Source organism: Saimiri boliviensis, chromosome 4 (assembly GCF_048565385.1).
Source record: "Saimiri boliviensis isolate mSaiBol1 chromosome 4, mSaiBol1.pri, whole genome shotgun sequence".
Taxonomy (NCBI): domain Eukaryota; kingdom Metazoa; phylum Chordata; class Mammalia; order Primates; family Cebidae; genus Saimiri; species Saimiri boliviensis.
This window is the reverse complement of record NC_133452.1, coordinates 1,779,163-1,795,779: the sequence shown is the minus strand read 5'-3', so window position 1 is coordinate 1,795,779 and position 16,617 is coordinate 1,779,163. Positions and strand designations below refer to the sequence as shown.

The 16,617-nt window shown below is 50.5% G+C and overlaps 1 protein-coding gene across 1 annotated transcript in view; it reads right to left on the bottom strand.

The window, feature by feature from the left end:
* Positions 1-703: 703 nt before the first annotated feature.
* The window catches only part of THBS2 (thrombospondin 2), a 35,666-nt gene continuing 19,752 nt past the window's right edge, over positions 704-16,617 (bottom strand). The window contains exons 13-22 of the mRNA XM_003943441.4: positions 16,147-16,365; positions 13,747-13,854; positions 12,537-12,696; positions 10,637-10,755; positions 9,763-9,997; positions 7,894-8,121; positions 6,877-7,148; positions 5,837-5,934; positions 4,640-4,779; positions 704-2,455 (exon numbers count right to left, since the gene is read on the bottom strand). Of these exons, the coding sequence (XP_003943490.1) occupies positions 2,448-2,455; positions 4,640-4,779; positions 5,837-5,934; positions 6,877-7,148; positions 7,894-8,121; positions 9,763-9,997; positions 10,637-10,755; positions 12,537-12,696; positions 13,747-13,854; positions 16,147-16,365 (1,587 nt within the window). The 3' untranslated portion in view covers positions 704-2,447. The remainder of the gene's footprint in view (positions 2,456-4,639; positions 4,780-5,836; positions 5,935-6,876; positions 7,149-7,893; positions 8,122-9,762; positions 9,998-10,636; positions 10,756-12,536; positions 12,697-13,746; positions 13,855-16,146; positions 16,366-16,617) is intronic.

Below are 16,617 nucleotides of genomic sequence, written 5' to 3'. Positions count from 1 at the left end.
ATGAGTCAGGAGGAAAGAGCAGCTCGACTTAGGGACAGGGTCCCTTGTGTTCTTGCCTTTTTCTGAATCATTTCTGTCATGCTTGCCAAATTCCCTACGAAGTTCTATTCCCTTGTTTGACGCCGAGTAGAGGCAATGGTCGGATCCAGCAGGGCTGGGAGGCTCAGCAGAAAGAGACCTGTGTCAAGCAGGGCTTCCTTCCCCACCAGGCCCTTCAGCCTGCATTTTAACCTGTGACTTTCAAGGGGATAGTCTGTGGCCATTCCACAGGCCTGCTTACGTTACAGGAAGCAAAATGCCAATTCCTCCTACCCTTCCCCCCAGCAGAAACCCTGCTAATTGTTTTTAAAAAAAAGGGAGAGAGATCATGTGTAGAAAACCTTTTTTTTTTTTTTTTTTTTTTTTTTTTTTTTTTTTTTTTTTTTTTTTTTACAATTTATTTCCTGTTGTTAATCTTTAAAAGTGAGCTTCTGGCTAAGTGCAGGGTTTCAGTGGTGAAACTTTGACCATGTGAACACATAAATAAATATTTACAGTCTTTGGCAAAACACATGACGTTTCATCAACCTATACGAGAAATTTGTTTAGAAAAACATAAATAACTTACAAAAAATATGGTACATTCTAAATATTCACATCATCATCATTCCCACACCGTTGTACGGTTGGCCCCACAGCACGGAAACAGAAAACCTGCACACTGTTGACAGTCGCTACATTTAATGAAATTTCCCAACACTTCGTTGGTCTTGGGAATACAGCTCCACACAAAGAAGTAAAAAGTGCAGCAAAACAACAACACAACAACGAACCTCAAAGGAAACAACAAAAATAATTTTATCAAAATGCAAAGTGTACATTAAGACTAAAGTTACGGATCATTCCTATTTGGCATAGAAATGTGACTAACAGAAAGGGGAGAACGCCTTGTCCCCTATCGGACAGACAGACTTCTCTTACTCAGTCCTTTATGTGGAGTGGGATGAGCGACTATTTCCTGCAGAAAGTTCATGCAGCTTAAAGCAAACGAACAAACAAAAACAAACACTACAAAACTTGTGCATATTACACATGACTGGTTATTGGGTGTGTCTGGCAAGAATAAATGCCAATTCATTTTCAGCGTTTGAATGAAAAGAATTCCATATACAGCAGATAGATAACAGTAACAAATATTGGATGAAAATCACTGGCAACATTATATATTAAGGTTCCATTATAAACTCCTCATTATTCTCTATTTATTCTGTTACAGCTGATAGCATGCTTCATCATGGCGACCTAATAGTATAAAGCCTCATATTTTCACAGGATTATATACTTGTTATATGTTTGTTTCTGGAAATTATACTACATATGTGTTACTAGGCATATTTAAAATAAGTTATTGGTAAATGGTGCTGCATTCTATATTCATTTAATAAATATTAACAACACATTTATAACTGGAACCTTAATGAAATGCATTATCAAATTAGGTAAAAGCAACTTTTCTGCAGTTACCAAAGCCTAGTTATGAGTTCGATGCCAAGTGCCCTTCTCCGGCTGTTGCGTCTGCTCTGCCTCCTCTGAGGCAGCAAAGCTGGGGAAGGAAGCTCAGGCAGGAGGCCCCACCCCCGGCGCCACAGCAGCACACGCGGCAGCTGAAGGCAGCACACTCTGCTCTGCTAACCTTTTACTTAAATGAGGTTTTGCCAAATCCACATCTGGAACCGCGTCACACCCATTTTGCAAGGATACTTGTTCTTTGATGAAACTGCATGTCTACTGCACATGAGGGCTTTGATTGTTGGACAAGAGGAGAGTGGGGAAGGGTGTTTGTTTATTTCTGTAACTGTTTTACATGTTCCAATTAGTTAATTGGCAGCTTATGTCATTTGCTGTGCCTCTTGTCTTCTCATCTCTCCTTACTATAACATCACTTCAAATTTGAACTGAACCTTCTTTATAATTGATTTAACAGGATTCGTGTGTCATTGTAGAGCAGCTCTAATTCAAGAATAGTGACAACTTTAAGCACCAAAAGTAGTTCAGCAATATTTTCCATGCTTAATTTATCATAATGGCTTATGCACAATATTCCCTTCAACTCCATATACACATAAATACAATAAGTAATTACATTTTATATGTAAACGTCATTCTTTTTAAACAAACAAGAAAAAGCAATGTAATGGCATGCCCAATTTTCACTCCACATAAAGTCTTATATGTCACCAAACTGGATTCCTCTAGTGGGTTAGATGTTCATTTCTGAGTTTCATTGATATTTATCCTCTGAAGGCACTTGGGTTTGGGCTTGCTGACAGAAGATGAAGAACCATCAGAGTTAAGGTCAAGGGACAGGAGGGGCTGCTGGAGAGAGAAGCCTCAAGGACCACGATGAACTGAGGTGTCTAGGGACCATGGCATGCACAGGGCATTTCCAGAAATGCAGCAAATCTTGTTTAGACATCTACCAAAAAAAAAAAGGAATAAACAGAATTAGGATAACTGGACCATCTGTAGTGTTTTATTTTACCTAGAACCTGAAATACAATTACTTTAATTAAAAATGAGATCTACAATATGGATGAATGGATGGATGGATGAGATGGGTGGATGGATGGATGGATGGATGGATGGGTGGATGGATGGGTGAATGGGTGGGTGGATGGATGAGATAGGTGGGTGGATGGATGGGTGGATGGACTGGGTGAATGGATGAGATGGTTGGCAGATGGGTGGATGGATGGATGGATGAGATAAATGGGTTGGTGGGTGGATGAAATAGATGGATATGTAGATGGATGGGTGGTTGCATGAGGTGGGTGGATGGATGGATGGGTGGATGGATGGGTGGATGGATGAGATGGTTGGCAGATGGGTGGATGGATGGATGGATGGATGGGTGGGTGGATGGGTGGATGGGTGGGTAAATGGAGGAGATGAAGGGATGGATCAGTGCATAGGTGGGTGGATGAGATGGATGGGTGGATGAGTGGGTGGATGAATGGATGGATGGATGAGGTGGATAAATGAGTGGTTGGGTGAGTGGATGAGACAGATGGATGGATTGATGGGTGGGTGGGTGGATGAGATGGATGGATGAGTGTGTGGGTGGATGAGATGGATAGATTAATGGATAAGATAGTTAAATGGGTGGAGGTGGATGAAATGGATGGGTGGATGGGTGGGTGGATGGATGGATGGATGAGACAGATGGGTGAGTGGGTGGGTGGATGAATTAGATGGATATGTAGATGGATGGGTGGATAGATGGATGGATGAGATGGATGGATGAATGGGTGGATGGATTGGGTGAATGGATGAGATGGTTGGCAGATGGGTGGATGGATGGATGGATGAGACAGATGGATGGATGGGTGAGTGGATGGATGGATGGGTAGATGGATGGGTGGATGGGTGGGTGGATGGGTAGGTGGATGGATGAGATAGGTAGGTGGATGGGTGGATGGATGGGTGGATGGATGGGTGGATAGATTAGGTGAATGGATGAGATGGTTGGCAGATGGATGGATGGGTGGATGGATGGGTGGATAGATTAGGTGAATGGATGAGATGGTTGGCAGATGGATGGATGGATGGATGGATGGGTGGGTGGGTGGGTGGGTGGATAGATGAGATGGATGGGTGGGAGGAAATCAGATGCCTTAAAAGGCATCCTAACATAAAGAGAAGAAAATCTCCACAGAAGCAAGCAGAGAAATCAAGGTTCTTGTCTTATTCTCTTTACTTCATACATGATTTTCTTTTTCCTTTCCCTTCCTTTCCTTTCCTTTTTTCTTTCCTTTTCTTTTCTTTTTTGGAGGATGTCTAACTCTGTTGCCCAAGCTGGAGTGCAGTGGCACAATCTTCGCTCACTGCAACCTCCGCCTCCTGAGTTCAAGTGATTCTCCTGCCTTAGACTCCCGAGTAGCTGGGATTACAGGCATGTGCCACCACACTCAGCTAATTTTTTTGTATTTTTAGTAGAGACGGGGTTTTTCCCCGTTGGTCAGGCTGGTCTCAAACTCTTGACCTCAGGGGATCCACCTGTCTTGGCTTCCCAAAGTGCTGGGGTTACAGGCATGAGTCACTAACTGGCCCAATACGTGATTTTCATTGTGTGGTTTTCAAGAAGCATCCTGAGCTTTATTTACTGTATCTGGGAAGGGAATGTTTTCATATCCACTTGAAGGCGTGGAATTACGCAGATGGGATTCAAGTTCTCTTCCAGGTCTATAATATTTTCATTTCAATATACTTGTAGTGAGATAACTGTAGAGAAGCCCTTCCTTCTTCCCTTTCTGCCTGGCTGCCTGCCATTGTTAATACAAGAAGATCAATCTAAAATGGCTTCGGGAGCCTGGAAGGTGGAGAAAATCGGGAAGATGTAGAACATGGCACAATGAGGATGGGTGGGTCTGTTGATAATTGGAAAGTGTCCAACCAGAGGCATCCAAATGCAATTAAAAACAGAAACAATCCAGGCTGACCAAACGAAATGGCTGCTCCGAAAGTGCAGGGCGTCCTGCGTGTTACTGCGACCATGTTTTTCCCGAGGTACCGCTTTTGTAAGCGGAAAAGCACACTGTGTACCCCTTCCCTTTCCGGGTGCCGCACGCCCTCCCCACTGGCCCGAGGTGCTCACACTCACCTCTGCACTCGTACTTGAGGTCTGAGAAATAGACCATTTCTTGAGAGAAGACAAACAGACCCAGGCGCCCGCCCGCGTAGGTTTGGTCATAGATAGGTCCTGAGTCCGCCATGACCTGTTTTCCTTCATGCACTAAGACTCTAAAAATGGTTTTGAAAAAGAAGAAGAAAGAAAGAGAACATGAACTCTGTGAAGGCTTCACCAGTGGTGGAAGGTCGGCTCCAGACGCAGGTTGTAGATCTGGGGACCCAGCCCTCTGCCTGGGGCTGCAGCGCCCTAGGGGGCATTGCTGGCTGTTCCCTTCCAGCTGCGGCCACCCCTGGTGCAGCGCTGAACCAGGGCACACCTTCCTGCAACCGTACAGTTGTCACAATCTGTGAGTTCATTTACAGTCACCCGGGCAAGGGCTTGAGAGGAGACTCAGCCTTTGGTGGGGTGAGGAGGGAGCTTCCCCCTTCCTGGGAAGCCGCACCGGACTCTCCCCACTTCCCCTTGTGCTCACCGGCTTTCCTCCCCACTTTGGAAGCTGCGTCGGGGCAGGGCCTGATGCACCACGCCCTCGGCGTGTGAATACACACAGGGAAACGTCCGGCCAGGCCACCAGCCTGTACGTCACCCACACAGATCTGCCCACTGCTGCTGGGGACTCACACACTCCTGGCATCTGTGCAGAGTCAGCCTGATCTTGGTGCTTATCAACTTTGCAAAAAAAACACCTTGATTTTAAATAGTCCACATTTTGTTTCAGTAAAAATCGATTACCAGTTCTGTTAAGCCAGGAGAGAAGATTCTGTTACGCTAATGGTATAAAAACTTCATACGACCGTGTTTTACATTCAGCCATTTACATCATCAGAAACAGATACAAATCCAGTCTCCATAAAGCACCAGCTAACTCTGCAAAGATGCAGTTATTTTAATATCAGGTGTTCTCCCCTGCCTGGGGTATTCATTAGGAGAAAATACGTTTATCATCCAAAGTTATTTTAAAAACAAAGCAGATTGTTCTCCTTCTCAACCATTTTTTAAAAACAAGTAATATTTACTACAGATGCAGTGTAGAAAAGAGGAGGCAGCTAATGCTGAAGAATCCTGAGAAAAACAGAAGGTTGGAATTCACTTGATCAGATTTGTCCATTAACACTCCAACCAGCGTCCAACAGGAAGCCGCGCGGAGAACCCCGCACCCCACCTCACCTCATGTATCCGGTCTTGGGCCTGTGAGTCAGGTGCCACCGGTAGGCTGTGTAGTCCTTCCAGCCAATGTTCCTGGGGTCGTGCCAGAGGGTCCGCACCTGAGGGAGAACACAGCACTCCTGAGCGCCACTGGCACCCAGGCTCTTAACCACAGCTCCCTAACACCACACAGGAAGCAAAACATGATCCTGCAAGTTCACTGTTAAGGCTCATGGTGCTCCATCGCTCTCTGATGCGTTTATCTTAAAAACCTCTATTGTGGATCAAAGTCCATGGACAGGGAGTGTGACTCAGGGCTGAGACCCCTGGCACCTGACCCTCCCATTCCAGGACTGGAGAGCAGAGGAATCTGACCCTCAGACTTCCAGATTTAAGATCACAGGAACCTGACCCTCACATTCCAGGATTTGAGATCACAGGAACCTGACCCTCAGATTCTAGGATTTGAGATCACAGGAACCTGACCCTCACATTCCAGGATTTGAGATCACAGGTGCCTGATCCTCAGATTCTAGGATTTGAGATCACAGGAACCTGACCCTCACATTCCAGGATTTGAAATCACAGGTGCCTGACCCTCAGATTCTAGGATTTGAGATCACAGGTGCCTGACCCTCACATTCCAGGATTTGAGATCACAGGAATCTGACCCTCAGATTCCTGGGTTCACGTCTGGATCTTCTCTTTCCTTGATACAGGATCTTGGGCAAAATACCTAAAGTTTTGGATATTCAGTTCTTCCTATTTCTAATTTTTAAAAATTTTTTAAATTATATATTTGATCATTATGTTCTAGTCTCACTGCCTATCTCCAGAAGACGGTAAAATAGGTTTAATTTGTAGGAGGATTAGCAACTGTGTTTAAAGCTTAGTTGTAACCCCAGGCATGCTGTCTATAACAAAGTAAGAATATTAAAATGAGCCTGGAGTTGAAATTAATCCAAACAAAAGTGGGGTCTCCAGGATGGGCTAGTCCCACTGAAACACCCCATGGTGCAGTGGTACCGAGGACACGCATGGGCCGGGCTGGCCACGCTCACCTGACCCGCTGTGTTCCCCGTGTGCCACAGTGCGTTCCTCAGGTGCTCGCCAGTCCCTGTGGTGGAGTTCACCACCTTGAGGGACACACCGGAGTAGCCGTAGGCCCGTGTGGGCTGGTCCTCCCAGTAGGTCTGCGTGACCTGCTTCCACATCACCACGTAGAAGCGGCTGCTGGACTGGTAGCCAAAGACGAAGCCAGCATAGTCGTCGTCCCGGTCAGTGTTTACGTAGAAGGTGCCACTGAAGTCCACGGACCCAAACTCGTCAAAACCTGGGTGCAACACCATAACGTTTCATTAGAAATACCTTTCAGGTGGCCGGGCACAGTGGCTCATGCCTGCAACCCCAGCACCTTGGAAGGCCGAGGCGGTTGGATCACCTGAGGTCAAGAGTTCGAGACCAGGCTGACCAACATGGAGAAACCTCGTCTCTACTAAAAATACAAACATTAGCTGGGCACGGGGGTGGGCATCTGTAATCACAGCTACCCAGGAGGCTAAGACGGGAGAATCACTTGAATCCAGGAGCTGAGGTTGTAGTGAGCCAAGATTGTGCCACTGTACTCCAGCCTGGGCAACAGTGAGACTCCTTCTCAAAAAAAAAAGGAAACACATTTCAGGCAATCTCTAGCTTGACCATCTGACAGTGGATGCCCAGTGGGCAGGGCGGGCTCTCCTCTCCACCCCACCGGACTCTTTTACCAGGAGATTAGTGTAATTGAAGAGACTTTTTTAAGATTCAACTTAAAGAGTTCTGAGAGAGTTATGAGGTCCCATTTCACAGACCAAGTCTGTAAGATAAAATGGTTTACTGAAATTTCAGAGACTTCAGAGAGGCAGGTGCATGCGCCCGTCAAGATTATTTACACAGACAGTTTCACAGACCATGGAAGGATGGGGGCTTCGGAAAGACAACACCACATCATCCCACCTGCAGGATCTTTAAGTGGGGTCTGCATCCTCTGCGGGCGCCTCCCCAGAGCAATGCCGGCACCATCGCCTATCTCAGAGACTCACCTACAGCAATGCCAGGGTCCGAGTTGGCTGTCTGAACAAGCTCCTTGCCTTGATGGCGAATGACCCAGTTGGGATCAATCTGGGTGGTCCCTTTAGGATCCAAGGGCACCATCTGGAAGTTCCTGAAGTCCGTCTCACTGATGGCGTTGTTTTCAGGACATACGTCATCAATATCTGGGACGTTGTCATTGTCAAAATCATCTTTACAAATATCACCCCGGCCGTCACCTATTCACAAAGAACAAACAAAAGTGGGGAAAAAAGCAGCAGTCGGTGGTTTGCCTCTGCTTTCTGTGTCTGCGAAACGTGAGTGCATCGTCCTCGGAGCATCGGACGCTGAGTGCCCTGCAGTGCCTTGTGGATTCGTGCTCTGCAATCTGCAGAACGTTTGACTTCGCTGCCGCGAGGAGCCTCAACACTTTTCAGAACGTTTTTATGATAAATACGCAGCAAAGGCCAGCACAGCGAATGGACAGACAGCCATTTCTCACCATGTTCCAAACCCAGTGCTGAGGGGATAAACCGGAATGGCTGTCAAGCAAGGTCAGCCTGCATTCCCAGCTGTGTTTGTGAATAGTTTTCTAAATGTTTGTTATGACTTTCCTTAATCATCTTTGCCTCTCACAGTCTATTTGGCTTTAAAGCGGGACTCACACTAACATGGCTTCTCTTGGGAAGACATGGACAGTGCTGTCTAGGGGTCCTTGTGCTCGGGCTTTCAGTGGGGCTGTGGCATGGAGGGGAGTGGGGGTGAGGTGGGCCTGGTGCAGACGGGGGGACCACGAATTTGCCACACGTGTCCCGTCTATTAGTGTATGGCGATGATGATAACCTGGCAGGCAGATTGCAATGGACGCAATTAGCTATCACATGGCCTACTGTTTTAGGAGAAAAGGCAATCGGATTGCATGTGTCTCATCATATTCTTCCACTAGTTTTCTGCTCAAGAGCGTGCTCCACCTGCTGCGTGGCAGGCACAAAGCTGGTGTCAGGGCACGCTGAAATGCTAAAACGCCGTTCTGCCTGTCGGCTTCCACCCGTCCCAGCCCCTCCTTGGGGGAACACTGCCTGGGGAACAAGTCCCCGCCCGCCCAAGCGTGGAGTCCAGATGAGGCTTCATCCCTTCACGCTGCTCAGGGAGGGCCCGGGGGCTGCCCTTATGATCCCAGCGTCTCCCACGTGCTTCTGAGTCATGCTGGCTCAGACACCCCTTGTGTCCTTATCTCCATCTGTCCAGGACGTGCCTTCCAAAGGCAGCCTGCATCAGCCTGACCCCATCCGAGGGCCACCTTCTCGCAGCGTCCTGGAAGCCCTGGAGCACAGCTGAGCCCTGGTTTATTACTTGGGGATGCTGATGCTGGCTTAGAGGACTGCTGCCCATCAGCGCCTTCCTCGGTGCCCGTGGCTACCGGCCACCTATCCATGCTCCCCACTGAGCAAAGCAGCTCTTCCTCTTCCACTTCACACTCCTGCCACTGTTGTTTGCTTTGCTCTTAAAAATGTCCTCCGTGTCCCCTGCCTGGGCCCATATGCCAAATCCCTGACTCAGCCTACGTTTATAACAGCGTTCTTTCTAGGAGACCATCAACATCCTGGAAGTAACAGGGAGAAGCACTTTCTCCTCCTCTGCCTGGCGGGCACACACGCCTGAGGCAGCACCCCTGCTGGAGGGCAGGCACGCAGCCGAGAATGCGCAGCGCCGTCAGGGCAGAGGAGCTCACGCTGCACGGCCCACGAGCAGCTTGACTTGCCCAAAGTGACCGCATTTTCCAGCAGGAAACTTAGACCATCTCCACGCACACAGATCTCGCCCCGGCCGGCTGCCCGGAGGCCGTGTCCCCCACGCCCGGGGGTGGGGGGGGCACCCACCGTCCAGGTCCTCCTGGTCCGGGTTGAACACCAGCCGGCAGTTGTCCCTGTCGTCGGGGACGCCGTCGTTGTCATCGTCGGGGTCGCAGGCGTCGCCCTGGCCGTCGCCGTCGTGGTCGGCCTGGTTGGCGTTGGAGAGGTAGGGGCAGTTGTCCTGGTTGTTCTGGTGGCCGTCCTCATCTATGTCCTCGTTGTTGTCACACTGGTCCCCGACCAGGTCGTTGTCCACGTCGGTCTGGGGGAGAGGGCGTGAGGGAGACAGCAGAGGGGCGCCGACTGGAGGAGGCGGAGAGGAGCCTGAGCGCCGTCTCCCCTTCCTGCGGCAGCGCTGGCCCGAGGTCACCCCGACCCCGACGTTGGGACCGGCACCGGGCCCGGACCCTCGGTCCAGGAACCGCCCCACCCTCGGCCACCTCTCTGCAGGGATTCACTTTCCTAAAGGAAGATGCCTGAGCTTCTCCGCTGGGAAAGCATGAAGTACCGGGTAATTAAGTCTCTTTCCTGCACCATTTGCTATAATGTATCCTATGCTGGCATCAGGAAAATGAGGACAGAATTCCGTCAGGCACAGCCTCGCTCCAGCTGATGAGATGAAGGCGTCTATTCATGGGGCCTGTGGCCACTGAGATCGATCGATTTCAACTGAAATCATTGAAAACGCCATGTTGTCCTGCCTTGGAGGAGCTCATGGAAAAGGACCAAGGCCCCGTGCAGGGGGCTGGTGAGCACGCCCCACCCCGCTGCCTGCGGCTGCCCTCACCTGGTCGGGCTTAGGCACCGGGGGCAGTTGTCACAGTGATCCCCACACTGTCGCTGTGCATGTCCTTCTGATGAGGACCCCCAGCCCCACCCCGCTGCCCATGGCTGCCCTCACCTGGTCGGGGTTGTGCACCAGGGGGCAGTTGTCACAGTGATCCCCCACACCGTCACCGTCCGTGTCCCTCTGGTCAGTGTTGTAGACGTAGGGACAATTGTCTCGTTCATTGAAGACATCTGTTGGTGTTGAAAAGAAAAAAAACGAAGGACAGGTGAGCTTAGAGAAAGCACACGGCTTTTCCTATCATATTAAATTGCTTACAGTCACTCTTATTTAATGATAATAAAAAGCCTAAGAATATAGTAAAATATAAAGACTAGATTCTGGAAGAACATATGACATATTTTATTACAATTCAAATTCCCTTCATTTGAAATAGAACCAACTTTTGAAGAATTCCTGGCAATTTTGCAGAAGGAGTAGTTAAATGTGCTGTCACCGTGTAAATCTGAGCTTGCTCAGTTGCTTATTTCCGCCTAATATCCACTCAGAAAGTATTCACGGAGTTCCTAGGAGCTTATCATCCATGTACATGAGTGGGAAAATAACAATGGCAGAGATTGGCAGGGTTTTTAGATGTAATGTTTTAAGAAATCTGAAAGTGACGAATGGCACTGATACTGAAGTTATAAAAATAGGAACAAGTGCTGAACTAAACTACCATCCATAACAGCATTACAGACAACAAAGCAAAGCATTACATGTCAGCGAGTCCACAGAAAGAGCCAGAACCGAGCTGAGATGTCTGCCTTGCTTTGCTCAGGTGGGATCTGGGGAAGGGAAGTAAGGAGGTCCTAAAAACTAAAAAAGGAAGGGGCTGGGGGCTTGGGATCTGCATCCAGCACGTCATGGACGCCACCCGGGTGAGAAGCAGATGAGCCTCCTGGCCACAGTGAGCCCTCAGACGGCAGCTCACCATGTTTCCTAAGACCACAATGAGGGTGGAGGCAGAAATCGGTGGAAAAGGTTAGATGCAGGTTGGGGAGGCTCAGAAGGGGCGAGGCTGGCACCAGGCTGGGAAGAGGACCCCCCGAGGTGCAGTGTGCAGTGTGCAGGGAGCTGGGGCTGAGCCCGAGCCTGCACTTGAGGCTGGCCCGAGCTCCTGCTGCTCCAGGCACCCCGAAAGAAGGAACAGCCATGTGGTGACGGTGGCACGGGGCTGCAGGGCTCGTCCGGGTAAAGCATCCACTGGGAGCAGTGGCAGAGGCGACCACGATACACCCACATTATTCTAAGTGAGCCGTGTGTGAGGGGTTTCCAATACACAGTTAGAAATAAGGGCGCAGAGGCGGATATCCCAGGACCAGGACACAGGACAGACCCATGGCTCCCGGAAGCTCCGTTTGATGAAAACATGTTGTGGCTTCTTGGAACTTTTGGATGAAGAATGAACATAGGAGAAGACACTGCGAAGAAGCGCAAGGCCCAGCGCTGCAAGGCTGGGGGCGGAGAGAGGAGGGCGCCAAGTTCACGGCTTTCCACAAGGTGAGGCTGTGGCCGGGGACCCCTGACCCGTGGGAAAAGGCAAGGCAGAATAAGCTTGGGCCCCTACAGGAATAACTGAATGAGTCATTTAATCTTACAGTCATGTAAAGATGAAACGAGCTTATCCAAATTCAGAAAACATGCAGGTTGCAAATGCCTCCAATGGTGACCCTTTAAATGCATGCATCGGGCCGGTTGGCTTACACCTGTGATACCTTCATCACTTTAGAGGCCGAGGCAGGTGGACCAAGACCAGCCTGACCAACATGGTGAAACCCCATCTCTCCTAAAAATACAAAAGTAGCTGGGTGTGGTGGCACGCACTTGTAATCCCAGCTATGGAGGCTGAGACAGGAGAATCACTTGAACCTGGGAAGTGGAGGTGACACCATTGCACTCCAGCCTGGGCCACAGAGCCACACTCCATCTCAAAAAAAAAAGGCGCCCGCGTGGGAGGGGCGGGCGCTCTCACCATCCCCGTCGATGTCCACGGAGCAGGCATCGCCCTCCCCGTTGCTGTCAGTGTCGATCTGGGCGGGGTTGTGCACATACGGGCAGTTGTCACAGCGGTCCCCAACCTCGTCCTTGTCGTAGTCAGCCTGGCGGGGGTTGAAGAGCAGCTGGCAGTTGTCCTGGGAAACCGAGAAAGGAAAGACTTTAGCAAGGATCATAGGAATGTGTGTCGCGCCCGTTATCACTTACAAGTTATGTGCTCAGAGTGCATCAGAATCAATATGGAAATCAAACAAACAAAGAAGCCAGTTAGGGCTGGGCCCGGTGGCTCACACCTGTAATCCCAGCACTTTGGGATGGGCAGATCACCTGAGATCAGGAGTTCGAGACCAGCCTGGCCAACATGGTGAAACCCTGTCTCTACTAAAACTACAAAAATTAGCCGGGCTTGGTGGTGCTTGCCTGTAATCCCAGTTACTCAGGAGACTGAGGCAGGAAAGTCACTTGAACCCAGAAGATGGAGATTGCAGTGAGCCCCGATTGTGCCACTGCACTCCAGCCTGGGGGGCAAGACTGAAACTCCGTCTAAAGAAAAAAAACGCCAGTTAGCCCTTGCCAAACACTTTCTCAATATCAAATCATTTTATCATTATTGATGCATCTGTCTTTTGTTGAGAATTTGGAGACTGCTAAGGCAGACACTTCATGGTGAGGAGAGATGTGAATATGAGATGCATGGATGGATAGCGAGTCAGGGCCTCCATCAAAGTCAGATGTAAGAAAGCAGTAAGTAAGATTCATCCTCTCGTGCCACAGCTGTTTTGGGTACAAACACGTTAAACCATTTGTGTTTGCAGCAGTTTTCTCAGAAGAACGGTCATGTTTTAAATGTTGCCATGAAGGCAAGTCTATCACCCATGGTGGTGCCAGCCTTGCCCATCACTGGCTCCTCGGCAGAAGGAGGGGAGGTCCTCTATTTTTGTGCAGTGAAAGTAGATGAAATTCTTCCAGACATTCCCAGCAGCACACTCTAGGTAGCCCCGCGCCCTGAGGAAATCTGCTTTTGAAACGACTGACTTTAGAGTGGCCGTTGGGAGCTGCTTACGCACACACACTGCAAGACGGTGGCCCACGACCCTTGGGCATAAAGTGGCCTCTGTGGACCCTGCTGCTCGCGGACCCCGCTGCTCCTGGAACCAGGGCAGGTGCGCGGCACGAGCCGCTCCTACCTTCTCGTCGGTCACACCGTCGTTATCATCGTCGTCGTCACAGGCATCGCCAATCCCGTCCTTGTCGAAGTCTTCCTGCCCAGAATTAGGCAGATGGGGGCAGTTATCCTGCAATGGGAGAAGGAAGAATGCTTGGAAAAACCTTTTGGAAAGCGTCTGTTTCAGGAACGCAGGCGACACGAAGTCAGCAGAGCGCTGGGACGGAAGCATGCCCCGTCTGCCCCGGCTCGGACTGCACGCTCCCGGGAGCTCAAGGAGGAGGCCAGGAGGCCAGAGGCGAGGCATTTCTTCTCAACTCCTGCCCTGGAAATTATGTCACCACCACTCGTGAGGGAGACAGAAGCAACTAGTGTTCGGAACCCAGAATCCCAGCGAGGTTTTGCCAAACAGCTTCAGACACAAGAGTATGACAAGCTTTTGCTCAGAGAGAACATGGGAGAGAGAAGAGGCTTTGGTGATCCTTTCCTTCCCACGGACTTCCACTCATAAATCCAAAGCCAAAGCTTATAAACGTCTCACCCTCAACCCCTACACAATCTCCAAGAAAAGAGTCTTTTGAAAGTGTATGTGATACGTTCAGAAACCAGGGCTGAGGCCTTGCAATTCTCTGCTAACTTAGGCCTTCACGGTGAGTGTGTAATGTGTAACTGGGAAAAAAGCTCATCTCGTTTCGGTCCAGTTACACCAGTTTAAAGCTGAGCTGTGCGGACCTTAACAGCTGGAGGGAACTGAAGATCCGGGAAAAGGGAGATCATCCATTTCAGCTTCGCGAGCACGCGTGCAAGAGCTGCAAGGGGCGTCTCCTCCCTGTGGCTCAAAGCGCATCACTCGTTCAGTCAGAGGGCAGCTCCTGGGGTCCCGTCCTGGAGGCCAGAGTCTCAGCACTCACAGATTAAAAAAGGCGAGCATGGTGCTGGTCAGGGAGGACCCAGGTCCCCGAGAGGGGCCCTTGGCAACGGGGAGGATTCAGCGCCTATGTGTCGGGGGAACATGGGAACCAGCACAGGGGCCCTTTGTCATGTCTCACTTTTAAATCTTTTTGTTCTCATAAATTATATATTTACATATGTAACTTCGTAAATTATGTACCACTTTTGAAGTCATTAAATTTTCATCTAAAATTCCACCATAATGAAAAGAATAATCAGGATGTCTCCAGCAGCATGGATGCGGCTGCAGCTGACTTTCTGAAGTGAGGAGCTGCGGGAAGGGTAGGCGGGGCGGCCACGGGGTGCAACACAGGTGGGGTCGGTGCCCCACTGATTTTAAAGCGTACTCATATTTTGTTTCAGTCAGCATTCGCCACCTTTAATCAAGAGGGACCGAAAGAAAAATTAACACAAAATTCACGAGAATGACTAAATATTAAATACAGGAATCTCTTTACACTTTCAAATGACATTTTGTGTCGGTTTGTGGCATTTACATGTCTGACTTTCTTCAGGCATAAAACTGCACTGAAACATCTTGGAACACCTTGTGCGGTGGACTGAGTGGCAGTCCCCACAGGGGATGTCCATGACCTGCTGTCTGGAGCCCAGGAATGTCACCTGATATGGCCGAAGTGAATTTCATCTGTATGGTAACACGTGCAATCAGGTCAAGGACCTTGAAAGGAGCCTCATCCTGGATTATCTGGGTGGGGCCTAAATACAGCCACAGGTGTTCTCATCAAAGGAGAAGTTTCCAGAGAGAAAGGCACTGGAGAAAGCGGGATGAAGGCGGAGCAGGGGTCCGGGTGACGCAGCCACCAGCCCCAGAAGCCCACTGACTGCCACTCTGGAGAAGCTGCAGGAGGCAGAGGGAAGGCCCCGATAGCACCTGGCCGGTGTGTTTCTGGCCTCCGGAGCTGGGAGATAACAGAGTTATCTTGTTCTAAGCCTCCTGGCCGTGGCGCTCATGAAAGCCATCCAGCCTGCCATGGGCTGTGACCGAGCTCTTCCTCCCTGCCAGCTGAGCTGCTCCTTTACTGCAGCACGCTTCGCTTTGGGGAGAAAACCATGTCCTAAGTCTTTCCAAGCCAGTCCCCACCTGCCTGAGACACCACGGCCTCTGCACAGCCTGGAGCTGAGCGTGGAGCTGGCTGCCTCTCCCGCTGCTCACGGCGTCAGGTGTTATGACACACACAGTTGGGAATAGGGCCGCGACGCCCGCCGTTCCCAGGTGCCCAGCAGTGGGCAGCACCAAGATGTGGCTGCGTCCAGTAAGGACCCCCAGAAAGGGGACCAACGGGGATGCCTTCAACCTGGTGATCGTTACCTTTAGGCGGGAGGCCTGAGAAACGCTCCCTCCAAATTCGCCATGCTTCCGAATTCGCTGTGCTCCCCCGCTGGACGCAGCATCCCTGGCACCTGGACGAGGACCCCGTGGCACCGGGTGCCTGCGACCCCGTGCCCTCACCTTGACGCAGTGGTAGGTGGCGTTGGTGGCGCAGACCAGGTTGAGGTTGGGCCAGCCGTCCAGGTCCGAGTCCTCCCCGCAGATGAGCCCGTCGCCCGCGTAGCCCGTGCGGCACTCGCACTTGTACATGGGGTCGCTGAAGTGGCCCAGGTAGATGCACTCTGCGTGCCTGTGGCAGTTGTGTGTCTTGTCCTTGCACGGGTTTTCGGGCTCACACACCTGCGGAGAAGGGCTATGTGGTTAGCAACAGGCAGGACGGTGGCTCCGGAGGCGTCGGGGTGGGGCGTCGGGGCACGAGGGCCCCGGCAGGCCCCATCCCAGGCAGATGAGAGTCCTGAACTGGAACGGGCTTTCCGGACGTGCGCTTGAGGTGCCCGACGTTCCCAAGGCTCGGAGAGCGACTCGGCCGTCGTCTCTGAGCCTCCACTGCGGCTCCCCAAGGACGCCGCTGACAGCCGAGAGGCGGTGGGC